General features: G+C 40.9%; 1 protein-coding gene across 1 annotated transcript in view; it reads left to right on the plus strand.

Annotated features, from left to right (window-relative positions):
• The window catches only part of DOCK8 (dedicator of cytokinesis 8), a 172,284-nt gene that overhangs the window by 12,447 nt on the left and 132,144 nt on the right, over window positions 1–27,693 (plus strand). Inside the window, exons 2-5 of the mRNA XM_082655932.1 lie at window positions 32–207; window positions 3,359–3,430; window positions 19,767–19,890; window positions 24,431–24,643. Coding sequence (XP_082512058.1) covers window positions 80–207; window positions 3,359–3,430; window positions 19,767–19,890; window positions 24,431–24,643 — 537 coding nt within the window. The 5' untranslated portion in view covers window positions 32–79. The remainder of the gene's footprint in view (window positions 1–31; window positions 208–3,358; window positions 3,431–19,766; window positions 19,891–24,430; window positions 24,644–27,693) is intronic.

The raw sequence follows: 27,693 nt of genomic DNA on the forward strand, positions 1-27,693 counted from the left end.
GGGAACCTCTTTTTCCTTTCCCTGCCCCCAGCCTCAGTTTTATGACCCGGTGGAGCCAGTGGACTTTGAAGGACTTCTGATGACACACCTGAACAGCCTGGATGTGGAGCTTGCCCAAGAGCTGGGAGACTTCTCCGAAGATGACTTGGACGTGGTGTTCACGCCGAAGGAATGTCGAACTTTGCAGCCCTCTTTGCCGGAGGAAGGGTAAATTGCTTTCTTAAAATGTGGATGGGATTATGATGATCATGCCTGTTCTTGGTTAGGGAGAGATGCCCTAATTCTGGACTTCTCTTACAAGTAACATGACTCAGATCTATCAAGATGTGCAGGATGACTACTGTGGCACTGTCACCTACATGTAGATAGATTTTGAACTGGTTTGACCAGAGGCTTTGAAAAGCCATGTGGGGACTAAGCCAGTTAAAGGGCTGCAGTGGAACAAAATCGACTGCTTAAGAAGAGGTGAAGAGTGCAGACTCTGGACCCAGACTGCCCGGGTCAGCTCAGTGACTGTGGGCAAGTCATGTGACCTCAGGAGGCCTCAGTTTTTCCATTTGTAAAAATAATAATCATTGAAATGCCTCCATTCAGGAGCATTTTAATTCTTTCCATATATGAGACTGGATCAAGTCACACAAGTAAGTCCGATCCACATTTCTTGAGCATCTACTATGTGCTGAGAACTGGGATAAGAAGATGAATAAGGCAAAGTTCTTTCTTGTGAAGCAAGTCTTGTCAAGTGGAAAAACAATGGGGAAAGCTCTGTAGTGTGAATATGTGAATAGCTGCTTAGGGTTGAGTTTCTACAGTGGGTTAATCGATGTGTTTACAGGTGTCAGCATTAGTCCTCAGTATCAAATGATGGAATTATATTTAGATGAAACTCCTGTTATTTCCATAGAGTAACAAGCAATGTCTCTTTGGAGATTTAGGATGAACTTTTATTTGCATTCATCTTCAAAACCAAAGATTCACAACCTCCTGAGATTTTCAACCTTCTCCTCTTCCCCAAAAAGTCCTGGAAATGAGATCATGAAACACAGCCCCTGCCCTCATTATTCGGGGATATTGCAGTTCTATTTTGGATTTTATTTCGTCACAGTTAGGAAGGTTAGATGACAGTGATAGGGTATTATTTGACCCTTTGCTCTTTGTTTAGACAGTTCTCATTCATATAGAAGAGCTGACCATATGCTCTGCTCTAACATTTTGAAGATACTCACTCCCCAGAAAACAAGATCATGGTGATTCTTGGGAAACATTCTTCCCTGTTGTCAGTCCATTTATTCAGATGTGACTTTCATATAGGTAACATCTATTATTGTTACCTTTGGTAGAGAATAATTTAATTTCTTTGTGTAAAATATATGGTTAATTGTCTTCAAATGAGATCAGAATCTTGGAAAATCCTGTTTAAAATACTTAAAATAGGGCTTCCCTGGGCGCACAGTGGTTGAGAGTCCGCCTGCCGATGCAGGGGACACGGGTTCGTGCCCCAGTCTGGGAAGATCCCACATGCCGCGGAGTGGCTGGCCCCGTGAGTCATGGCCCTGAGCCTGTGTGTCCGGAGCCTGTGATCGGCAATGGGAGAGGCCACAACAGTGAGAGGCCCACGTACCGCAAAAAAAAAAAAAAAAACTTACAGTAAGTTTACAGGTAGGAGGATTTTTATTTTTTTTTGAAATTTGATAGAAGAGGTAATTTTTTTCTTAACATCAGGTTTTTTTTGTTTTTTGTGATACGTGGGCCTCTCACTGTTGTGGCCTCTCCCGTTGCGGAGCACAGGCTCCAGACGCACAGGCTCAGCGGCCATGGCTCACGGGCCCAGCCGCTCCGCGACATGTGGGATCCTCCTGGACCGGGGCACGAACCCATGTCCCCTGCATCAGCAGGCGGACTCTCAACCACTACGCCACCAGGGAAGCCCTTAACATCAATTTTTGAGCATAATATTGCCTCATCACCAGAATTGATAACTAACACGTTATCTGTCTGATGGCTTTCAAATACCCTCTACTGTTTCAATCGTTGCCCAAAAGTCTTGTGTATAATTAAAGCCCAGAAAAGTATCATCATCATCAGAGTACACGACAGCTGACTCCTGTTGAACCCCAGTGCCTATCCGAGAACATGATATTGAGCTGTGATAGTGCAGTGGGTGTAAACCTGCGCTCCCAGGCGAGTGGCCTAGGGTCATTTCCCTGCTCTTCCACTTGCTGAGTGTCTTTGAGAAAGATCTTTTCATCTCATCCCTCTGCAAAATGAAAATAGTAATAGCGTCTGTTCTATGGAGCTGATTGACATTAACTGAATTCATACCTGTAGAGGGATTGCATCAGTGCCTAGTGCAGAATGAATGGCACACAAGTGTGAACTATCACACGTAGGTCTTATTATGTGCCAGACGCTTTTCTAAGCACTTCACACACTGACTTCATCTTCATCACAGCTCTCCAAGGGAGCACTGCACGATTACTCTCCCCACTTACAGTGAGGAAACTGAGGCACAGAAGGGTTGAGTGACTGGCCCAAGGTCTCATAAGGAATGGGGCTGGGATTTGAGTAGTCAGGGCCCAGGGACCACATGTCTGACTTCTACAGTATTCCATCTAAAACTAACAGCCAATCCACAAGGTGGGTACTGTTCTTACCCTCTTTCTACAAACCAGAAAATTAAAACTTAGAGCACTTAGACCTATTTATCTGTAGTACCAACACGTTTGGGAGAACAGCAAAAAAACCCAAAACAAACAAACAAACAAAAAATAACCTTTGCTACTGCGGGGAAGTAGTGATTTCTAAATTTCCAGACTCCGAAGCACTCTAAGAGCTTCTCTCATGACACACTCTATGCAGTAGACAAGAGCTGCCCGAATTAATAATCACCAACCAAAGCCAGGGCCTGCCAGCTCCTCAAAGTACAACTCCTCTTCTTCATGGCTTTCAAAAAGGAAAACATGCATGTCCTAACAAGGTTACACGTGAGCAAAAAATATGCCCAGATTACCCCAGAAGAGACTGGTATTTATACTTATTCTTCTTGTTTTGTATGTGATTACAGCTAGTTCTACCTGTCTTGTGTCGGAATGCCTTCAGGGATAGATAATAATCTAATACGATTCTGTGTAATAAAGAAAACCCACAAAGCATAAAATGCCAACGTTTGTCTCATCAAAGTAAAAATGTTACTGCCTCAGGAATACTTCAGACACTTGAGAGGATTGGATAACAATGCCCTTGCCATTCTCAGTTGATACGGATTTGAAATCATCCTGCTGTCCTTGGTTATGATAAAGGACTGCTTTGTTTTGTTTACCTGGTAATAACTTCTTTATGTTGTTTTCCACCTCATTAGGGTTGAGCTGGACCCTCACGTCAGGGACTGCGTTCAGACCTATATTCGGGAGTGGCTAATTGTGAATCGGAAGTAAGTTCATTTTTTTCCCTCTTTACGTATATACTTACTTTATATCGTTACCTTTTTATAACTTTTTTAAAAAAAATTAATAAACTTTTTTTAGAACAGTGTAGGCTTACAAGAAAATTGATTAGAAAGAAGTACTGAGAGTTCTCATATACTACCTCCCACACACATTTCCCCCTATTATTAATGTATTGGGTTTTTTGGTGTGTTTGAGGTTTTTATGTCCTTGAATGGCCATGAATATTGATTTTGGGGATTCCAAATAAATTTTAGCAAGTAGGCAAATTTGCAAATGCAAAATCCATGAATAATGAGCATTGAGTGTATCTTGTATCACTCTCCTGCTCAAACACCTTCTAAGGCTCTCTATTTCCTACTATATCAAATATAAACACCACCTGCTTGCCTTTCAAGGGCTTTAATAATCTGGCCCAACTCTATCTATTAAAACGTATTTCCCTTAACTGCTGGAGCCCCTTCCTTTCTCTGAGCCTGCGTCTCTTCCTCACTGTTGCACCACATGACTGACTCAGTCCTCCCTCCACACCTTTGCTCTTGCTGTCTCCCCTCTGGGCATGCTCTCCCTTCTTTCATCTGTCTACCCAATCCTACCCGTGGATAAAAGATCATATCAAATTTCTTTTTTCTTCGTGCAGCTTTCTCTGACTAATTTATCCTTCCTTGGATGAGTCTTAAGTGTGGAATATTTGGTACAATTGATGAGCCAGTGTTGATCCATTATTATTATTATTATTATTATTATTTTTTTGCGGTACGTGGGCCTCTCACTGTTGTGGCCTCTCCCGTTGCGGAGCACAGGCTCCGGACGCGCAGGCTCAGCGGCCATGGCTCACGGGCCCAGCTGCTCCGCGGCATATGGGATCTTCCCGGACCGGGGCACGAACCCGTGTCCCCTGCATCAGCAGGCGGACTCTCAACCACTGCGCCACCAGGAAAGCCCAATCCATTATTATTAACTAAAGTCCATAGTTTACAGTAGGGCTTATTTTTTGTGTTTACATTCTGTGGTTTTGACAAATGTAAAATGACGTTTATCTACCACTGGAGTGTCATACCGAATAGTTTCACTGCCCTAAAAATCCCCTCTGTGCCCTCTGGTCCTCCCTCCCTGGCAACCACTTATCTTTTTACTGTCTCCATAGTTTTGCCTTCTTTTCCTGTGTGTTTTTGTGGCTTGATAGCTCATTTCTTTCTTCGCTGAATAATATTCCACTGCATGGATTTACTATAGTTTGTTCATCCATTCACCTACTGAAGGAGAAAGTTACATTTTAAACACAAAGAATAGAGCCCTTTTATTTCTATTCTGATGAATTCCTGGGGGGTGGGGGTGGGGATTAATGAATGGAAATTTGGCCTCAGATTCAAAGGGCACATTTAAATTTATGACCAAGAAATAAATTACTTGCTTGCCTTCTAGTCAAAAAGACCCTTCTCTCCTGGGTTAATTAAATGTTCTATGACATTGTCCTGAGCTTTTTGTCTCCATGCCAATGACCTGGAGAGTACCCTCTAATGAGAAGCATCTACCCACACTGGAATTCGCAACCTGTATGTGTGTACGTGTTGGGGAGCTGTCTGGGGAGAGTCTGCAATCAGGGGCACACCCCACTAGAGAAACATCAGAGAACCTGTGACAACACACAAGTAGTTTGAAATTCTGATATCCTCACCTCTCCTATACTCCAGTAAGAATTACCGTTCTGTGGGATAAATGATGGAAGACTTTGGAGGTTGGGTTTTATCCAGCTCCTGGAAGGGTACCATTGAATTTGTGGTGATGTGTTTTGGAGTAATGTCAGTATGCATACTATTTTCAGTAACTGAGAAAGAGAAAGCTTCACTTGTATAAAGTAATTAAGAGAAAGTTAGACGCTAATCCATCATCTGTTCTAACTTGAATAGAAAACCAAGTTTGCCGGGCAGTCAAATAAGATTATACTTTGCTGGTAATAAATAGAAGATTTCAGAACAAGTTGTTCTCATGCTTTTAAATGTTATAATTAGAGGTACTTTCTGGATATGAAGGCTTGAAAGAAATCTGAGACGGGGCAATAAATAGAAAGGTCCATTTTACTACACTTGGTTTTTATTTTCTATTCGGGACACTGCACTTTTTCATTCTTCATGGCAATTTCCATTGGAATTTTTTTTCTCTATCTTGAACAAACTTAAAGGACTCTTTTTAGAATACTCATTGTAAAAATTTTGGAGATCATAGCGAACCAAAAAGAGAAAACAAAAATCACTCCATTTCACTATAGACACATAACCACCATTAACATTTGATGTGTTGCCTTTGAATCATATTTCTTTGTATATATTTGCATAAAAATTAAGTCCGATTTTGATACTGTTTGGCAGCATGCTTTTTCAGTCTTCACACTAAGTGGTAACTATCTCTTTGCTATTAAATATTATTCCTCAAGACAATTTTTAATGGTTGTATAATGTATTTATACAAAAATTTATTTAAACAATTTTAATGCTTAGATGATCCCCTGTTTTTCAGTGTTATACCCAGTATAGCAACATTCTTGTGTATAGTTATGGTTTTTTTCCGTTTGGAATAAATTCCTACAAGAGGAGTTTCTGTGTGTTTAAGTGTATGCACAAATTTAAGGATTTGGGAATAACATATCAGAAAGATTATTAGCAAGATATGCGTGAATCCTCAAGAATATTGGATGTTATCTTTTAATAAATTTCCAATTTTATTTGTAAAATGGCTATCTTTTATTTGCATTTTCTTTGTTTCAATTTGGTATCTTTTTTTCCATAAATTTATCGTCCATTTGTAAGTTTTCCTTGGTGCTCTGCTTATTCATTAAATTTGTGCATCTCTATTACTGTAGTTGTCTGGTCTTGTTTATCTTTAGGGCTGCTTTCATTCGGTAAGGATATTAACCCTTTGTATGTCATATAATACAAATTCCTTACCCAGGATACTCTTTGTCTTTTAAATTTGTTTATAGTTTTTTAACATTCAAAATTATTTATTAGTAAAATCTATATTGACAGTTTTCCTTATGATTTATAGTTTTGCTGTCATGCTTAAAATTTAATCCATAAACCTAGTATTATTTACTAGGAATTTAGGATTAAAATGTTAAACTAGACCATTAGCCACTTTGATTATTGCTTCCGTTCCCTCATGTGTCTCCATTTGTTTTTATCTCTTCTGTAGGAACAGTGGTTTTTCATATATTTATTCTGTGCAAGTTTTGTATCTTTTTATTTTCACAAAACAAAGCAATGTCTGTTTTAACTTTATGTTTGGCAACATACTGAGGATGGGGATTGTCATTGGCCCCGTTATCTGCGCACTTGGGTAACGGATCAGCTTGTTTCCCAGAAATTAGCTAATGGACAGGTAGATGTGTGCAACGTCGAAACTCGTTTTCAGTTTCTGGCAAGCTTTGACTAGTGTTCAACTGAGGAAGCACCTTTTCCAACCCCACTGTTTGACCTTTTGGTACTCTAAATCTGATACTCTAACATAAAGGCTATAATTCCTATTGAACAGTCCTCGCAGGATCATTCTGCCCTCACGTGCATCTGTAGTATTTTATTTGTGGGGAGAATCCAATACACTCTTCCAGGTGCCCTTCATCTCCCAACCCTACATACATATTAAGCTAGTTGTTTTCTATGAGTTGTTTCTATATGGTTGCAGAGTGATGGTAGAAAGAGAAAGGCAAGGAAGGTAGTGGTTCTGGTGGTAGTTCATTTCAGTAAAACCAGGTGGAACCTGTGAATGACTTCATAGATAAGCCACTACAAGAAGGAGAATTTAGATTCCTGACTATTATAGACATTGACTGTTCGGGACTGACAGGAAGGAAAGTACATAGTGCTTTCCTCTGCATTGCCCTTTGGGGAGGCAAAGTATGGTACATCCTTCTCTTTCCAGCTGCATCTGATCCACAGAGATTCTGTCTAGACTTCGGCATTAAGTTATCTGTTTTGGTGAGTTTCCATTTTTTCTGTGTCTTCATAGGCCGGGAAGTTGGAGAAAGTCACAATAGTGGTTGCTGACCAGTTGTTAATTAGCAATTAATGAGCTCTCCTTTGAATTTGTTATTTTATGTGCTAAATAATGTAAGCTTGTTTTTTGTTTTTTTGTTTTTTTTGCGGTACGCGGGCCTCTCACTGTTGTGGCCTCTCCCGTTGTGGAGCACAGGCTCCGGTCGCGCAGGCTCAGCGGTCATGGCTCACGGGCCTAGCCGCTCCACGGCATGTGGGATCTTCCCCGACCAGGGCACGAACCCGCGTCCCCTGCATCGGCAGGCGGACTCTCAAGCACTGCGCCACCAGGCAAGCCCTGAAGTTGGTTTTTGTTCTGTGCGGAAGACACCAGACTCATTGAGGTGGCTAAAGTCAGGGCTGCGCCCTTCTGTGTACTTGGCCAGAGGCAGCCCTGTTGAGGGAAGGAGTGAGGAACAAATATGTGTTTTGCATCAGCTGCGGGTCTGGCCTGCCCTAGGCACTGGGGATGCAGCTGTGAACAAGACAGAGGCAGCGCCCTTTACAGAGCTCAGGATCTAGGAGGGCAGAAAGCACTAGATAAGAGTTGGAAGGGGAGCACCCCGCAGCGCTGTAGACGTCTTTAATGAGATGGTTTAACTTGGTTGGAGGCATCAGGGAGGGTGTCCCCAGGGAATAATAATGAGAATAAACAGCCTTTATTGTGAAAAAATGTGTATATGTATTCTTTTTCATATTCTTTTCCATTATGGTTTATTATAGGATATTGAGTATAGTTAGCTGTGCAATACAGTAGGACCTCGTTGTTTATCTATTTTGTATATAGTAGTTTGTATCTGCTAATCCCAAACTTCTAATTTATCCCTACCCCCCTCTTCCCCTTTGGTAACAATAAGTTTGTTTTCTATGTCTGTGAGTCTGTTTCTTCTGTAAATAAGTTCATTTGTATCACATTTTAGATTCCACATGTAGGTAATGTCATATGATATTTGTCTTTCTCTGTCTGACTTCACTTAGTGTGATAATCCTCTGGGTCCATCCATGTTGCTGCAAATGGCATTCTATTCTTTTTTTTTTTGGCTGTGTTGGGTCTTCGTTGCTGCACGTGGGCTTTCTCTAGTTGCGTTGAGCAGGGGCTACTCTTCGTTGCAATGTGGGGGCTTCTCATTGTGGTGGCTTCTCGTGTTGTGGAGCATGGGCTCTAAGCACACAGGCTTCAGTAGTTGTGGTGTGCATGCTCAGTAGTTGCGGCTTGTGGGCTCTAGAGCGCAGGCTCAGTAGTTGTGGCACACGGGCTTAGTCGCTCTGCGGCATGTGGGATCTTCCCGGGCAAGGGATCAAACCAGTGTCCCCTGCATTGGCAGGCGGATTCTTAACCACTCCGCCACCAGGGAATTCCCTTCATTCTTTTTTATGGCTGAATAATACTCCACTGTGTGTGTGTGTGTGTGTGTGTGTGTGTGTGTGTGTGTGTACCACATCTTCTTTATCCATTCATCTGTAGACGGAAGTTTAGGTTACTTCCATGTCTTGTCTATTGTAAATAGTGCTGTAATGAACATACAGGTGCATGTATCTTTTCGAGTTATGGTTTTGTCCAGATATATGCCCAGGAATGGGATTGCTGGATTGTATGGTAGTTCTTTTTTTAGTTTTTTAAGGAACCTCCATACTGTTTGTCATAGCGGCTGCAGTAATTTATATTTCCACCAACAGTATAGGAGGGTTTGGGGGGAACTTTTCGAACAATTCCTCAGAAGAAATAACTATTTAAAATATTTACGAAAATGATTTTGGTTCCAATTGCTCTAAGTGTGCAAATCATAGTGGTAAAAAAAAAAAGTAGATCCACGTGTGACCAAGCTTCATTTTATCTTATAATATTTATTTTCTACTTTCTAACAGAGATCTTTGAGAGAGAGCCTCACATGGGCATTCATAAACTTGCTAGCTTCTTCAAAGTTATTCTCACCAATATTCGTTAAGCAACATGTATGTGTATGCCAAATGGGTAAGCTTTTCTAGTGTATAAAATCCTTAGGGGGCTTTCCCTAAGGATTCAAATAAAAAGCTTCATGTGATCTAATGTCCTGGCAAGAAAACCCACCCAACTCAAAGTAATGGAAAATATAGGCAAACATTAAGTTGCTTCCTAAGATTACACTACCCTAAATGACAACACACTGAATTAGTGAGTGTTTTTCCTGAGAAATCCAATTTTAAGGGGAAAAGTTCCCAAAGGAATTAACTAACGTTAATTTGTTCTAAGATGGAAAGAAAACAGTGAATTAAAACTCAAAATTCACACTTGCTCTTTGCCTTTCTTAGGATGTGTACACTCCAGAGGATGTTGATGTCACAGGTTCAGTGTCACATACTTCTTCATAAGGAAACCGGTGTGGGCCACAGGAATAAAAATCCAGAAACAACCTAGCTTAAGACCTTATGTGTGGTAGCCTTGGAGACCAGAACTATTTCTGGTCTTTAGCTTTCTTCCTTGTGTCATCAAATGCACTTATTTCCAAGAGTGTTTACTTACAAGTGAATCCCCACCCCCCTTGCCAGTTACAGCCATGTGCCTGCTTCCATTTTCCTCAAGTCACTTCTCTCTACGCCTCTTTCTCCATTGGGTATGGCATAGACATGAGCTGAATTCTAGGACATTTCCCCCAGCTTTAAGATTTTAAGATAAAGAGTTCATACACCATATCTGAAAACTTTTATATCAGATTTTCTCCTCAAAAGAAACTTAAATCTGGGAGAAATGAAACTTATTTGGTTATTGTTCTTTTGCTATTTTATGCAAACGGATGCTTTCTTTTTTGTCCTCCGTTTTGTTAGAATGTTTTCTGAAGTCATTTACCCAGACCGCCCAAAGCCACTAACAAATGGGCATTTTAAAAAAAAATGAGTTACAGAATACTGTTAAAAGTTCATCTCACAACATGTATACTCTAATCGTATATCTGTGTCACCCTCAGGATCTGGGGGATGGAAAGCATTAAGACTAAATGTATTCCATGGCTGTGGATTTGAAACCAGAGCAAACTGTGTTCCCCTTCCTCATTCTAGATTTAGCATCTACTTCCCCATTTTGAAATCTCAGAAAGTTGCAAAGCTACCTTGTGACAGCAAGGGTAAAGCTGGCTGGAGAGGAGAGGCCAAGGGTTGGCAAGCATGTAAAGATGACTCATTTCAGCAGTGCCAGCCACAGAAGTCAGAAACCGCCATGGGGTGGGTAGTGAGACTGCTGGCTGAGTGCCATCAGCTACCAGAGTCCCAGCCTCCCTACCCGACCCGCACATCTGAGCCAAATAAAGCCATGCTCCTGTGGAGCCTATTTGCAGACAAGAGAGAGATGGGCAAGTAGCCAAATGGTAGAAAGACTGTTTCTCATGAAATAAACACAACCTATTGCTTCTCCAGAGAACTGTGTTCCTTTTCTTCAAACACTACCGTTACCCATTTGGGGACAGTCCAAAGACAAACATATCTTGAGAGCGTTCTCTTTAGAGGCAGTGTCATGGAGTAGATAGAGTCTAGACTTGGGTCCAGATGCTGGCTCCTTATGTAATGTCTATGAGACCCTGGGCAAGTGACTTCATCTCTCTGAACCAGCGTTTCCTCAAGTGTGAAATGGGGGGAAATGTTGCTCATTTTGAAGGCTTATTGCGAAGACTGGAAAATAATACATGTTCCTCTTCTTCTTTTTCCTCTTCCCCTTCCTATACCCTTTTCTCTTTCTTTCCTCTCCCTTCTTGTACAATTTGGTGTGGAAGCCATCAGAACAAGTTGGCCATCCATAACTCAGGGTGGGGAGTAGCTGAAGAGGGCCAGAATGAGGAGTGGAAGGCCAAACACGCTGAGGAGGACACACGTTTAGAAGGGCCGCCTGGCATGGAGAAGCAGAACCTACATGGTGTGAGGGGGGTATCTGAGCCTGGGGCAGCCTGGCATGTGATAACAGAGCAGACATTCTGAGTAGAATGAGGGGGTGTTACATGGGGGAGAAGCCTACCACGAGGTGTCAGAGCCCAGGCAAGGGACAAGGATGTCCTTGTGGGAGGGTGACCTGGCACTAAGTGTCAGTGCAGACTGAAGAAGATGTCGTGCCAGAGGGCAAGCCTGGTGCAGGGTGTCAGAGTCAGAATATAAGGAGGGCAACATGTGTGGGCATGGAGGGGTGCTGTTAGCAAGGGTTACATTAAGGGGATTAATCAAGTAAGTAAGTATATTAAGGACAATAGGTGTTAGATTTTTCACTATCTGAGAAGGAAGTTAATATGGAAAGGAAGAAAACTAGAATGGATACTGTGATGTCAGATTGGGATTGCAAGGATCAACATGAACTCCTGGCTTTCAAAACACACACACACACACACACACACACACACACACACACACACACACACACACACACACACACACACACACACACACACACACACACACACACGCTCCCTACCTAACTCTGTTCACTGAGAAGACATAGGAGGAGCAACACCTTAATAGCAATGAGCACACCCAACACCTACATCTTGACTTCTAAGAACCATTTTCCACTAAAAAGAATCAGAACTTCTTGGAGAAATGACTGATTCCAGGGTTGAGGAAAGGAAAGTATAAGATCAGCCTGAATATCTTGTGGCAGAAAGCAGGATGTGATCAGTGACTGCTGGGGACATGTAAAAAGTCGTAAGAGCCAGCTGAAGGGATTCACACTGGTCGAATTGAGGATAATTATAGCGCCAAAATAAATAATAGCAATGGATTAAGATATGTTGAATAGGAAACTGTGAATCCATATTGATACAAATCAAACTGAAAGCTTGATGAGGAATGGGGCATTTACAACAATCAAACCCAAATGGAAGGACTTCCTAAATAATAACTGGCCTATAATCTTAAGGTCATGAAAGTCAAGGGAACACTGAGGAACTGTTCCAGAGTGAATAAGAGTAAAGAAATGTGACATATAAATGCAATGCATGACTTTGGACTAGATCCTTTTGCTCTAAAAGGCATTTGGGGGACATTTGGTGAAGGCTGAAAGGGGTCAGAGGATTAGATGGTAATAATGTATCAGTGTTAATTTCCTGAATGTGATGGTTGAATACTAATTACCATGGAGAATGTCCTTGTTTGTAGAAGTTACACACTGAAGTATTCAGGGATAATGGAGAATTAGGTCAGCAACTTACTCTCAAATAGTTTGAGAGGGGGAACGGTCTTTGTACTATATTTGCAAGTTTTCTGTAAATTTGAGATTGTTTCAAAATAAAAGGAAAATAATATATGTTAGGCGCCTGGCATTGTAATAAAGACTGTTAGTGGGTCCCCTTTACTGTCCCATGCGTTTATCTTGCAGCTGCCGTGAGTGTAGGAGCTATTGTGCCCAGAGACATTTGAGCAATTTGCTCTACCTCCCAGCCCCTTAACCTCCCACTTTGGATTGGTGGTGGTGACCAGAGCCTGACCGGCACAATAGCACTGGTGCAAGGGGTACCATAGTCCCACCTCTTGTCTCAGAGTGGGACAGTGGGACAACTTTGCAATGTGATCCTTCCAGAGCACCCTGTGTATCAGGTCAAGAATTTATCTGAGCTCTCATCCTTAGTTGACTCCTTCTGCTTCCCTATCTCTCTTACAGGCTTTTCTTCAAGAACACACAATCAAAAATCACATGCACCTGAGTCCCTGCCTCAGGCTCAGCTTCTAGGGAATCTCAACTAAGACAATCACATAGACAATCACTAAGACAATTACCAGTCCAAGAAATGATAGCTATATTGTCATCAATGATGATACCATTAGATGCAATACCAGTGCATGTATTATAGATCTAGATACCCTTATTTTGCAGATATGTTGAATTTAAAATCTCCTAACATCCCTGTTTCTGCTAAACTATATAATAATTTCTATATGAGAAATTTACTTTCTACCAAAACCAAAAGTAGAACTCTGAAAAGTGCTCACTTTAGGATTTTCCACTAGTAGAATTCTCCCCCCAAACAATTAAACACGTGAATGATGCTGTGGTCCCGGTTAAACTTGCTGCATTTCACCCCTTCCAGGAAGTCTTGGTGGATATCCTTTCCCAGATGTGCTGCTAAAAGTATGGTTTAGATTGGATTTGGGGATTCCAGTTTTCTAATATCTTAGTAGCAATGGTTCTCAATGAGGGTAATTAATGCTTCTGTTTTTAATTGTCTCAATGACTGGCGTGGGCTACTGCATTTCACACCCTGCAGTGCGTGGGGCATCACATACAATGAAGGATCATCCCCAATTCAACATTCAGCACAACTATCAAATGTCCTGCTGGACATTCAGGGTGGTGAAACACCAGTCTGTAAATATCTAAGCCAAGCCTCTATGCCATCTTACAAATATTTTTGCACTGAATTTTTCAGGAAAACAACTATCATGTAAATATAGGGGAAGTTAAACTTTGTGCTGATTAGAGCTCTACAAGAGTTTTCCCCCATTTTGGAAAATCACATTACTGACAGCAGTGCTGCTTTGTGGTGTTTGAGTCACCCATACAACACATCTGTTGCAGTCTGCTTTTGTAGGTGTTATATTTACAATGATTCTTCCTGCAGGTGCAAACAGCTGGGACATTTTCCTACAGGTGCAGACATCTTCCTACAGGTGCAAACAGCTGGGACATTTTCCTACAGGTGCAGACATCTTCCTACAGGTGCAAACAGCTGGGACATTTTCCTACAGGTGCAGACATCTTCCTACAGGTGCAAACAGCTGGGACATTTTCCTACAGGTGCAGACATCTTCCTACAGGTGCAAACAGCTGGGACATTTTCCTACAGGTGCAGACATCTTCCTACAGGTGCAAACAGCTGGGACATTTTCCTACAGGTGCAGACATCTTCCTACAGGTGCAAACAGCTGGGACATTTTCCTACAGGTGCAGACATCTTCCTACAGGTGCAAACAGCTGGGACATTTTCCTACAGGTGCAGACATCTTCCTACAGGTGCAAACAGCTGGGACATTTTCCTACAGGTGCAGACATCTTCCTACAGGTGCAAACAGCTGGGACATTTTCCTACAGGTGCAGACATCTTCCTACAGGTGCAAACAGCTGGGACATTTTCCTACAGGTGCAGACATCTTCCTGCAGGTGCAAACAGCTGGGACATTTTCCTACAGGTGCAGACATCTTCCTGCAGGTGCAAACAGCTGGGACATTTTCCTACAGGTGCAGACATCTTCCTGCAGGTGCAAACAGCTGGGACATTTTCCTACAGGTGCAGACATCTTCCTGCAGGTGCAAACAGCTGGGACATTTTCCTACAGGTGCAGACATCTTCCTGCAGGTGCAAACAGCTGGGACATTTTCCTACAGGTGCAGACATCTTCCTGCAGGTGCAAACAGCTGGGACATCATTATGTCCTCTGGTGTAGTTGTGTCCAAGCATTTGCATATTTACATACCTGCTATTTTAGGTGTTATGTTTCTTTTATTTCTCATTTGTATAACAGCTGGGACATTTTATTGACTTCTAAAAATGAGAAAGTTGATGGGTTATAAAGGCGGCATCATAAAACATTTGTTACAGAGAAAGACAGTGTTGGATCTGACAGATTTGAGAACACTTATGTGAGAGGAAAACGATATAGATATTTGCTTGTTAGAGTTGCATTCGTTCTCCCATTCAACAAATGTTTAGAAAATATCTCCTGAGAATAAGGCACCAAAGAAGATGCAAAGAGGAATACACAGGAATCCTATCGCTAAAGGAGGCCCTGTCCTCAGCAAAGTCATAGTCTAGTGAGAGAGAGCACGTATTTAGCAGGGGAGATAAAAATTTAGACAAGTAATTAGACTGTAACATAGAATATTATAAAAGCTTCTAAGAGAAATACAAACAACATGCTTTGAAAATTCAGAGAAGGGGGCAGTTACTTCTGGCCAGGTTAGAGAAGGCTCGGTGCAAGTGCTGGCCTTTGAATTGGGCTTCCGTGGGAGTGGATTTATGGGGATGGGGAGTCTGCATGTAAGAAGTCAAGAGTGGCACAGTGATTTCCACAGCTGGATTGCTCTTTGTCACTGCATAGGCTGATGAGGCTGGCTTGCTTTCCATACTTTCAGAAAGCAAATAGCTAAGCACCTTGACAGCCAGAGCAACAAATGCATGTCATAATAAGCAATTATTGATCAGGGAGACATTTTTATGGTGTTTTGGGAGTAACTGAATTATATGCACTGATGTGTTTGAATTTTAATTGTTTACCAGTTCACTGGGAGTAAAATATGGAGTAATAAAACAGATGATACCCCATTCCTTGATATCCCAGCTCTCCTTGAGCATGACCTTCCTTCAGAATTACCTTAATCACCCAGGATGAAAGACAAAGTCTAAGGGCTTTTATGTGCTGCTCAAAACACTCGTGAAATGTTTCACTGTCACTATGGGTAATACACCAAGAATAAATAGCATGTCAACAAGTTTAATTACTTCAGAGTTTTACTCTCCACCAAGACACCAAACACATTCTTAAGTTATTCTCTCTTTAGTTCGTTAAAGAAAATTACAGAGAAAATAATGCTTATAGTATTTACCATCACCCAAAGGATGCCAGTATACAGCAATACATACAAAATTGTCAAAATATGTGGAAATAAGATGAGATAAACAAGCAACCATGGCACCGTTCTATTCATTAGATTAACGGTCATTTGCAAAAGGCATGAAGGGGAAAGTGCTATGATTTTTAGAGCAAGGACACAAAACTTTGTGCTATAGACATGAAGAAGATAAAATGAAATCCATTCAAGGCATCTTCCAGTCTAAGTAACAGAGGCAAACAGTTCAAGTCGGAAAATACAGTTCTCCCAAAAGGAGAACAGTACTTTGTGCTTCTGTGTAGTTTTAATCTTTCCCTACTAAGTTAAAATCTAAAACTTTCCTCTATCCTGCATGAGCGGCACTATTTGTCTGATTTCAAAGTCTCAATTATAGGATCTGAGTGGCACATGTCCTATAGAATTATGAGAGTGGGAGGGAACACAAGTGGCCATTACTCTACTCCTCTGCCCCCTAAGTGGGATTCAAAGCCATTATCACACATAGCAAGGACATAAAAGACTATTCCTAGGTATTATAGAGAAATGTAATATCAGCAAGGAGATAATTGAGGAATAAAAGAGCTAACTAAATCAGTGTTTGACTGCATGGTTATGGATGACAAAGACATGTCCATAGACCAAGGGGGGAAAGCAGAGGTGGGGGGGATGGTGGTGGTGGTGGGATGAATTGGGAGGTTGAGATTGACATATATACACTAATATGTATAAAATAGATAACTAATAAGAACCTGCTGTATAAAAAAAAAAAAAAGACATCCATAGAAAGCAAAGCGGCTTCAGAAAGCATGGTCCTCCAGAGGAAAGTAGTTTTTTCCGCTGTGACGCATTAAAATATATGAGATAGAGTTTGGGGTTCATTCCTCTGACATACTAAGATAAGTGCATTTTCTGAAGTCCTCAGAAAATCTTATTTCACTTGAAAGGAATATTTTGCATAGGTTGAATTGGAACTAGAATAGCCCCCTAAGGTATAATTCTTATGATTTTTCAAATCTTATCTTTATCCCATGAATACATACATTTTAGTGCCTAAGATGTGAAATCTATCCTGGACCATTGCATTAAAAGAAATCTTCAACAATACTGAGTTGTACCTTTTTTTATTTTTCCTTTGCTTATAATATCTTATTCATTGGTCTGATTTGGATTATTTGTCCACTGACAGGGACAGTTGGCATATAATTGAGCCATATTCTCTAATACTGTTTAATAAACATTATTAAGTAGTGGCAGATATTTACTGAATTATGGCCATAAGCCAAGAAATCTTATAAGTATTTTACATATGAGAATTTATTTGTTGCATGCAGTAGAACTGATGACCTAGGTATTATTCTAATTCTTATTATCTTGATAAGGAAATTGAGGCACAAAGAAGTAGACTCATTTGCCTTAAGTCACACAGCTTGTAAGCTGTGGAGCCAGGACTTAAATCCATTCACTCCTGCTTCAGTGAGACCACCATCCTATAATAAACCGCAGCGAAGTATCAGCCCTTATGTTGAACGACTATTAAATGTACATACTATCCTAATTAATGCCAGGCATAATCCGAAACTGTCCATTGATTTGGAGGTAATTATAATTCATTCTTTTTAGACTGAAGTTCTGTGAGTTTTGACAAATGCATACAGTTGTGTAACCACTATTACAATCAAGATACAGAATGGTTCCACGCCCCACCCACCCCCCAAATTCCCCCAGGCCTCTTTGCGGTCAACTCCTTTCTCTACCCCCAGACCCTGGCAAGCCACTGATCTCTTTTCTGTCTCTATAGCTTTTCCTTTTCCAGAATGTCATATCAATGGAATCATGCAGTTATCTTTTTATTTTTTTCCTGGCCTCTTTTACTTAGTATTGAATACTTGCTCTGTGCCACTGTGCATAACCCAGCACTTCGCCCCTCCCAAAGAGTTATAAACTGTATTTGGATCATTGCTAGTAGCTCTCCTGCATTTCCGGCTTTACTTGTCTTCCATCTGATCTGCCTAATAAATCCTAACCTCATTTCACGTCCCTTTACCAGCTTGCTCAGTGGTTTCCTAATAGTGTGGGAAATCAAACAAAACAGGTGCATGTTTGTGTGGTTGAGTCTGCAGCATGTTTTCCAGGAGGCCTTTGAGTCATAAAAATGGGGAATACACATTTGGTTTCTATAGTTATTATTTGACAGCGTATATCTGTTGCCCTTTTTGTGATGGTCTCACTTCTTTCTCCAGTGACAGTGCTAGACATCATATTAAACCCTTTCCATGGCAACACATTTCTTAAAATTGAAGTATAGTTGATTTACAATAGTGTGTTAGCTTCAAGTGCATAGCAAAGTGATTCAGTTATATATGTATATGTGTATATATATATATGTTTTCAGAATATTTTCCATTATAGGTTATTATAAGATATTAAGTATAGTTCCCTGTGCTATACAGTAAATCCTTGTTGCTTATCTATTTTATTTTATTTTTTTTGAATTTTTGATTTATTTTTTATACAGCAGGTTCTTATTAGTTATCTATTTTATACACATTAGTGTATATATGTCAATCCCAATGACTATACTACCCAAAGCAATCTGCAGATTCAATGCAATCCCTATCAAATTACCAGTGGCAATTTTTACAGAACTAGAACAAAAAATCTTAAAATTTGTATGGAGACACAAAAGACCCCGAATAGCTAAAGCAGCCTTGAGGGAAAAAAATGGAGCTGGAGGAATCAGACTCCCTGACTCCAGACTATACCGCAAAGCTACAGTAATCAAGACAATATGATACTGGCACAAAAACAGAAATATAGATCAATGGAACAGGATAGAAAGCCCGGAGATAAACCCACGCACCTATGGTCAACTAATCTATGACAAAGGAGGCAAGGATATACAATGGAGAAAAAAGTCTCTTCAATGAGTGGTGCCGGGAAAACTGGACAGCTACATGTAAAAGAATGAAATTATCCCTAACACCATACACAAAAATAAGCTTATCTATTTTATGTGTAGTAGTTTGTATCTGTTAATCCCATACTCCTAATTCATGACCCCCCCCCTTTCCGCTTTGGTAACCGTAACTTTGTTTTCTATGTCTGTGAGTCTGTTTCTGTTTTGTATAGATTCATTTGAATTATTTTTTAGAGTCTACATATAAGTGATATATAATATTTGCAACATTTTTTAAACACAAGTTTAATGGAGTGGGGACTGAGAATAGCAGCAAAGACTTTCGGTACATAAATCATTTATTTCTATTTTTTCTTAGCTGTGTCCTGCCTTTTTTATTCATTACTAAGAACATTGATTTGGAGATTAAATGTTTTCCTCTATTTTTATCTTCAAACGACCTTTATTCGCTGCGTCTGCCCTTCGCTAGATTTATTCCAGCCTCTTACACTAGGGTCATAGTTTAGCTTCAGCTTGGAGCCAAATGCCCCACAGCTGAAATGGCCGCACCGCTGAAGTGGCATTTTCCCAGGCCACTCCTGCCTTTAATAATGAGCCAGCCAGGAGGCAAGTTTGTATGTCATTACAACAGAGCCTTGTGTTAGGCCTGGTGCATAATTAGATGTGAAGAATTACAAATGGTCCTCTCTTTACAAGATCTTCAGCACCATGTCTGCACTTAAGCCATTACTTTTATTTTAATCTAATGATTTTGCCTCTCTCTCTCTCTCCCTCTCCCTCCTTCCACACTCTCTCTTATTTAATAACAACAATGAAAGAAACCAAGGAAGTTCAGAGATTTGCGGCTTTAAAAAGACTGGATCCCGAAAAGATTTTCACAAGACGCTTCAGAAACAGATGTTTGAGTCAGAAACCTTGGAGTGCAGTGAACCCAGCTCTCAGGTATTTCCTATCAACAAACACGGTTGCCAGGTTACTGGACATTCTTCCATGGCATGCTGTCGATCTTTTTTTAAACTAATAAAAAGGCTAGACTCATAGAATATTGGAATAGGAGGAATTCTACCATTTGAGTCAGTGATATTTTTTTTCAAACTTGTTTGTAGCTATAGACATTGGTGTTCAAATGAAAATAGATAAAAGTGGAGGGGCTCTAACTGGGGAGGGGGGGAATTGGGCCCATCCCTATAATGATTCCTGCAGAGACTCAGAGGTGTCCCCAGGCCTAAGGCAGGCTGCAGCATGATTGGAAGCTCCACACTGAGGCAGACTGTCTATCACATACCAACTCTATAACCTCAGACAGGATAACTCAGCTCTCTGGGCTTCAGTTTCCTCTCCTGGAAAACAAGGATGATAAAAGTACCCAACTCATGAAGTTGTTTGAGTATTAAATGCGTTAATGTGTGTAAAGCATTTAAGACAATGCCAGCTCACACTTTGCACCCTATAAAAGTTGGCTACTGCTGCTGCTGTTGTTATTATTATTATTACTATTACAGAGTAGTTACAGTTTAAAAGTCAGTGCTCTATACACCTGTGTTCATAGAGCATTATTCACAGTAGCCAAAAGGTGGAAACAGCCCAGTGTCCATGGGCAGATGAATGGATAAACTAAATGTGGCATATACATACAATAGAATACTATTCAGCCTTAAAAAGGGGGGAAATTCTGACACATACTACAACGTGGGGATGAACCTTGAAGACATTATGCTGAGTGAAATAAGCCAGTTACAAAAGAACCAATACTGTATGATTCCATTTATATGAGGTACCTAGAGTAGTCAGATTCATAGATATATAAAGGTAAAACGGTGGTTGCCAGGGGCTGGGGAGGGGTGGGAATGAGGAGTTATAGTTTAATGGGTATAGAGTTTCAGTTTTACAGAATGAAAAGAGTTCTGGAGACTGGTTGCACAACAATGTGAATGTGTGAATGCAATGAACATTACTGAGCTGTACATTAAAAAATGATGAAATGGTAAATTTTATGTTACATATATACTTGACACAATTTTAAAAAGATTCTAAAAACCAGTGCTCTGGTCCAATCTGTCCATTTTATAGGTAAGGAAAATAAAACAGAGAGGAAGAAATGTGGCCAAGTTTTCACAGGACTTCTTCTAAACCGGTATAGTTTTCAGCTTCCAGGTGCCCTCATAACACAAGCATCTCACCATGCTGAATATGACTAGAGGTTTTAAATAATACCTATTTTTCAAACTACAGTCAGGCTGACTACTTATCTCTGCAGAGGAATCCTCCATCAATTCCAGTGCTGAACCTGGTGGGCTTACTGAGGAACGGGATATCTGTATGCTGTCCTCTGTGGGAAATTTCAGGGGTTTTTCATTGGTAATTTTGACTAAATTCAGCTTTCATCATGTAGGTGACCACCTAAATTGTTCCTTGTATCAGTCAGACAGAAGAAACACTAGGTATTTCCACAGAAGAAATTTAACATAGGGAAATGGTTAACACCTTTTGGAGGACTGCGAGAACCAAAAAGGAAAATTGAAGTCATACAGAAATTGTAACTACAAGAAACAGCGCGCCACCCTAAGCCTGGGGTCTATGGCAGTGGTTCTCAAACCTAAGCTTCATCAGAACCCCCTGAAGGGCTTGTCGGAACACAGATGGCTGGGCCCCACTCCAGAGTTTCTGATTCACTGGGTCTGGAGTGGGGCTTGAGAATTTGCATTTCTTTTTTCTTTTTTTTTTTTTTTTCGGTACATGGGCCTCTCACTGTTGTGGCCTCTCCCGCTGCGGAGCACAGGCTCCGGATGCGCAGCCTCAACAGCCATGGCTCATGGGCCCAGCCGCTCTGCGGCATGTGGGATCCTCCCAGACCGGGGCAGGAACCCGTGTCCCCTGCATCGGCAGGCGGACTCTCAACCACTGCGCCACCAGGAAAGCCCGAGAATTTGCATTTCTAAATAGCATTTCCCAGGAGTTGCTGATACTGCTGGTCCCAGGACCATGTTTGAGAACCATGGGTCTAGTGGGAGGAGCTTGGAGTTATCAGAACCTAGCAGCTCAGAAGAGGGGCCTCAGAGCTAGGACTCAAATATCTGAGGAGGGGGTGCAGCCTAGTCAATGGTGTCGTCAGAGGAGAGACCTCACAGGGGCTGGGAGTCTGGACTTAGACCTCCTGGGAGAAGGAATTGCCCAGTTGGTGCTGATACCTCCAAGGAAGGTAAGATGAGGGCTGTTCTGGAAGTGCCAGAGAAACAGAAGACTAGGACCAATGGCCACAACCAAGGTGAGAGAAACTGCAGGCAGAGAGGAAAGGGTCAGTCCCTTCTCCCTCCCCCAGCCATCCAGTCTCCCTGGAGTGCTCCCTGTTGGCAGAACCTAAAGGGAGAAGGAGCAAAGCAGAAATGTGATTTGCTGAGTTGCAGACCCAGCACCACAGAGCAGAGCAGAAAAGGGTAAATTCAAAAGGTGAGTGTCCAGCACAGCCATAAAGCACACTCATTTCTTCAGCACACTAACACAGCACTCAAGTCATCGGCTGGGTTTCAGAGCCAAGTTATACAAGAGAGGTGTGGTTTTAAGTATCAGACTAATACTCATCATGGAGAGAGGCTCAGTCCAGCAACATCCTCCCTTTCGATCATTTGTTTTAAATTTATTTATTTTTGTCTGTGTTGGGTCTTCGTTGCTGCGCACGGGCTTTCTCCATTTGCGGTGAGCGGGAGCTACTCTTCGTTGCGGTGCGCAGGCTTCTCATTGCAGTGGCTTCTCTTGTTGTGGAGCACAGGCTCTAGGCGTGCGGGCTTCAGTAGTTGTGGCACGCGGGCTCAGTAGTTGTGGCTCACGGGCTCTAGAGCGCAGGCTCAGTAGTTGTGGCACACGGGCTTAGTTGCTCCGCAACATGTGGGATCTTCCCGGACCAGGGATCGAACCTGTGTCCCCTGCATTGACAGGCAGATTCTTAACTGCTGCGCCACCAGGGAAGCCCTTTTCAATCATTTTTATGCACCTTATTGAGTGGAATTGCGAGGCCAAATGCCTGAATTTCATAAGTTAAATATATATATGATGTGAATCCATGATACACATAATATTTCATAAAAATTATATTATATACAATATTGTATAATTTCCTTTTTTATTAACAAGACAATATACTATGATCATCTTTCTCTTCCAATGGCAGCACATTTTTCTGTTTTTTAACGGCTGCCTAATGTTCCACTGTATGAGAGTTCCAAGATCTCTTAACCTGAAAAGTTTCTTTTTGAGGGGGGCATTTAGGTTGTTTCTATTATTTTGTTATTACAGAGTTCCAGAGATACTCTTGTCCTCACGTCTTTGCTCACTTGTCCAGTTGTGGCCTTAGAATAAATTCTGAAGATAGATAAAGGCATCAGTAGCTATCTATCTATCTCTCTGTCTACATCTTTACATCCTTTTAAAGAGTGTTGGGAAATCCAATTCAGTTTCCCAAGCGTCTTACAAATTTTGAGATGAACAAAAGTATTAATAATTAAAGTATTACCATTGATTATTGTTAACACATTCAGTTTAGATAAAATTTACGATCTAGGAGAGTAACACTTTTATGAGGTAGACAGATGTCACCAAAAATATGTATTATGGAGATATTGTACAGTAGTATGTCCATTAATAGTACTTTGAGAATAACATTTTACTGTAAATTTTACAGGTGTTTATAACAGATCCATCTATTATTCTTACGACATATTCTTCATTATGATTGTATGTTTTTTGCCAAGTCTGTAGTTAGGTATCCATTTCCCAATTTCCAGGACATTTATAGTGGAATGAAGTGGCCACTTTGTGACTGAAATAAGACAGTTTTTTTCAAACACACTGCAGCTGAGTGAATACTGCTGGAATAGCAAACAGTCGTTTTTTTTTTTTTTCCTGGTGTTTATTCCTGTAACTGTTACTACAGTCCTGTAGGAGAGTGTTCCCATGCCCACATCTCTGTCTTTGGAAACATACTATTCAGCTTTGGAGTTTATATAAAATTTAATTTGGAAGGCTTCTCACAGATAGTTTCATTTTCCAGTTTCGAAAGCCAAGCTCTGGAGTTGGGATTAGGATGAGGTCCCTTTATTCCCCAGGCCAGTCTCTGCTTTTTTTAAACACCTTATTCCAGTTCTGTTCTGGTTGAGCACAAGACATGAGTAGGGTTCATAAGAGGTTTGGCTCCCAATCTCCAGAAAAGAACATGCCCCAAACTAACAGCAATACAGAACTGTTTTCAAACTTTTCCTCAAGAACAGGTGTATCTACATCTGATGAGTTAATTACCTGCTTCCAGGCAGGAAGGATACATTTAATTTTAGGATACCCAGTCCAGGAAGCTATGATGTGATTCTTGTCAGAAATTCTTTGAGGTCCAACTCTGCAATCTCACATTGGAGCAGTCTTGAGACATTCCAGACCCTTTAGTTCTCATTTTAGACCCACGATCTCTCTCACCAAGACACGTCTTTTTTCACAGGCAGGCCCCTGCCACTTGAACGTGCTGTGCGATGTATCTGGGAAAGGCCCCATCACTGCCTGTGACTTTGACCTCCGCAGCCTGCAGCCTGATTTGCGGCTGAAAAACCTCGTGCAACAAGTGAGTGCCGAGGACTTTGAGAAGCAGAATGAGGAGGCCCGGAGGACCAATCGGCAGGCCGAGCTCTTTGCCCTTTACCCGTCAGTGGATGAGGTGGGTGTGACCATCTTTATGCTGGAGAATTTCAGTGAAGACACAGGGAGCCTCCAGGAAAATATTATTGTTTGTCATTACTGTATAGTAATGTCAGGATGCTTACTTCTGTGATTTCTGGGCTGTTCTTTTCACTAAGGCAAGCCTGTGCAACAGCAGAGCAAATTATTGATCAATCATACAGACGAGGTTCCTTAATAACAACTAGGATTTTCATAGCGCTTCACAAAACACTTTCACTGATACTGTCTCATTTAATCCTCAAAACATTCCAAGGGTCTACATGCAGTCAGCCCACTCAGCCAGTCAAACCATTGAGTTACTTGAAGGTGTGTTTTGTGGCTAATCTGTCAATACATGTATTACTTAATCCTTGATGCTCGTTAGTGCTTTGTTAAGATTTTCTGGTTTTTGTTGGATGGTCTCTGTGAACAACCAGAGAAACCTGCTGTGAAAACATTCCAGTCGAAAATAATCATAGCCGTTTTCCCAATGCATAGAACACCCGGATCTTGATTGTCTACTCTGTATAGTGGAGCTGACCTGAAACAACTCGATTTAGGCTTTGCCTGTGGTCGCTCCTGGGGGCACTTTGGATGGGATGGCAGATGACCGTTATTCAGGCCTGCTCAGGCTCCTTTATAAGAGGCTCATAGTCTCCCGTTCTGCATGTCAGAATATCTTCATTTCTGCGTCTTGCCAGAAACGGATTACCACAATATATCTTTGCTGTCCAAATTTTATTAAAAGCTGAGTTGCGAGAAATAAGATTTAGGGAAATTTTGCATAAAAGATATGCCATCCTTCCATGCCTCTATGTATTTGAAATGAGATCTTAGGATCAATCAAAACCATCAGGGAGCCTCATTCTCACACCTTGTGAATCCCCCACCCCTGTGTATTGTTTGCTTATTTGCCCTTCGATGAGCTTACTAGTAGTCAGCAAAAAAAGACAATAAGGGAAACAGCAGTTATTTGATATGATATGTCCACTGTGCAAATATTATTGAGGATATTGACCTACTCATCATGCAGCACCTGCCTCAAAGAGGATCTAAAAAAAATGGTCCCTCAAGCCTTCAGACAAAGAAGAATTATGCTCCCACTGAGAAAACCTGTATGCTTAGAGATTGTCATATCTTGTAATCAGCTCCACAGAATTCGTTACTTGGAGTCAAATTTCTGTTCACCTCTACTAAATCTGGTGGCTTACTTATTGGTGTCCTGAATTTACTTCAGCTTTCTTTTTTTCTCATCCTTATTTTCCAACCACCTTGGTTTTCTCGTCTATTTATTTTATTTGCAATGGCCTCAGATCCTTTTTTTTAATTGTCAGGGGCCTCGAATCCTCTTCTGAATGAGGCAGATTAAAAATAAATATGAATTATGTGGGCAGTGTTATCATCTCCATATTCAGATTACAAAGTAAGAATCAGAGAGGTTAAATAACTTGTTCAAGATACAGCAGGTAAATTGAATTATAGAATGGGGAATCCAAACCCATTAACTCCAAATTTTATGTTTAACTGTTTATTTATCTATATATGGCTACCTGGTATATTAGCACACCTAATGGAAATCCAAAGATGACATAAACAATCACATCTTGTAACTTTTCAGTTTCCATCTACAGCTTTAAAACTTCTTACCAACTTTGTCAAAAAATATTATATCTGACTGATATGACCTTCACTTGCATTCTTCTTCCTCCCAATTCCATGATGGAGGTGCCAAAAGGTAATAAAGATCCCAAATGGACACCAGTAGAGAGAAAACAGTTAAAGGGTGAGGAGAAGACTTCCAGTGAGACATCAGCTCATTAAAGTCTCCTTCATGAGATTAAATGGGAGGATATCCAGGCTTGATTACAAGGATGAATCATAGACTATTTTGAAGGAATTTTGTTTTATGGTCTTTAAACAATGCAGAAACTCAATTGAGACTAAAAGTTATGATCTAGCAGATGTCCTAATGGGGCCTGCCATACTAAGTGGAGAGGAATGCTTTGTGATTGTGTATAGGTTATTTGGAAATTGCTAAGTCTAAAATGTTAGAGGGCTTCTATACCAGCCCTTTAATGTGTTGGAGTTGTACACACAGAAATTGCATCTGTTCTTGTAACTTGTACTTTCTCCAGAGAAAGTCCTGTAGAAAAAGGGGTAACTTTCTGGCCTACCATGAAATGATTACAAGTGCTGAATTTTTTGACACCACATTAGTGAAATTATTTTATATTATTATCACTTTATTTCCCGATGAAACAAAGTTGGAAGAGGGGTGAACTCTTACATCCAAATTATGACTGAGTATACAGGGGAGGCAAAAGTAGAATTCAACCACCAAGCTTCTATGAGGTGAGTTTTTTCCCTGATTCACTCTGATTCTGTAAAAGGCATCCTATGTGTTGATCAATAAAAAGGGTGCCACTATACTCCAAATCGTAGAGGAGTTTGCATTGGACTCTTTTGGTTGCAAGTAATGGGACCCAAGTAAAAACCAATTTTGGAAAAAAGGTAGGGACTTATTGGCTCACATAATGAAATCACAAGTAGGCAGATGTAGAGTTGGCCTCAGGATCCTTGGGTCAGCTGATGGAAGAGCATCATCTCTCATATATCCCTTTCTCTCTTATGATCTCTCTCTCTCTCTCTCTGCCTTTCTCCCTCTCTCTCTCTCTCTCTCTCTCTCGTTGTAAATATCTGTTTCCTCCCAGGAAGAGGAAAACGACGGGTATCCAGTACCACTTCACATTTCCTCTTCTGCTTTATTGGCAATTCATTCTCATTTCAGATAACCGTAAAGGTGCAAGAAATTCATATAGATTAGAGTTAGGAAACATATGAATATGTAGACTTTGTTTGGAACCTGAATTAACAAACTAACTGTAAAAAACACTGAGACAGCTGGGGACGTTTGGAACTGACTACGTATTTCGTGACAATAGGAAATTATTTTTAATTTTTAAAAAGTAATAATAGTATTATGGTACGTGTTTTTAAAAAGTCCTTATCTTTTAGAGATCTGTACTGAAATATTCACAGATGAAAATA

This window comes from Grampus griseus, assembly GCF_964374135.1.
Source record: "Grampus griseus genome assembly, chromosome: 6".
Lineage (NCBI taxonomy): Eukaryota > Metazoa > Chordata > Mammalia > Artiodactyla > Delphinidae > Grampus > Grampus griseus.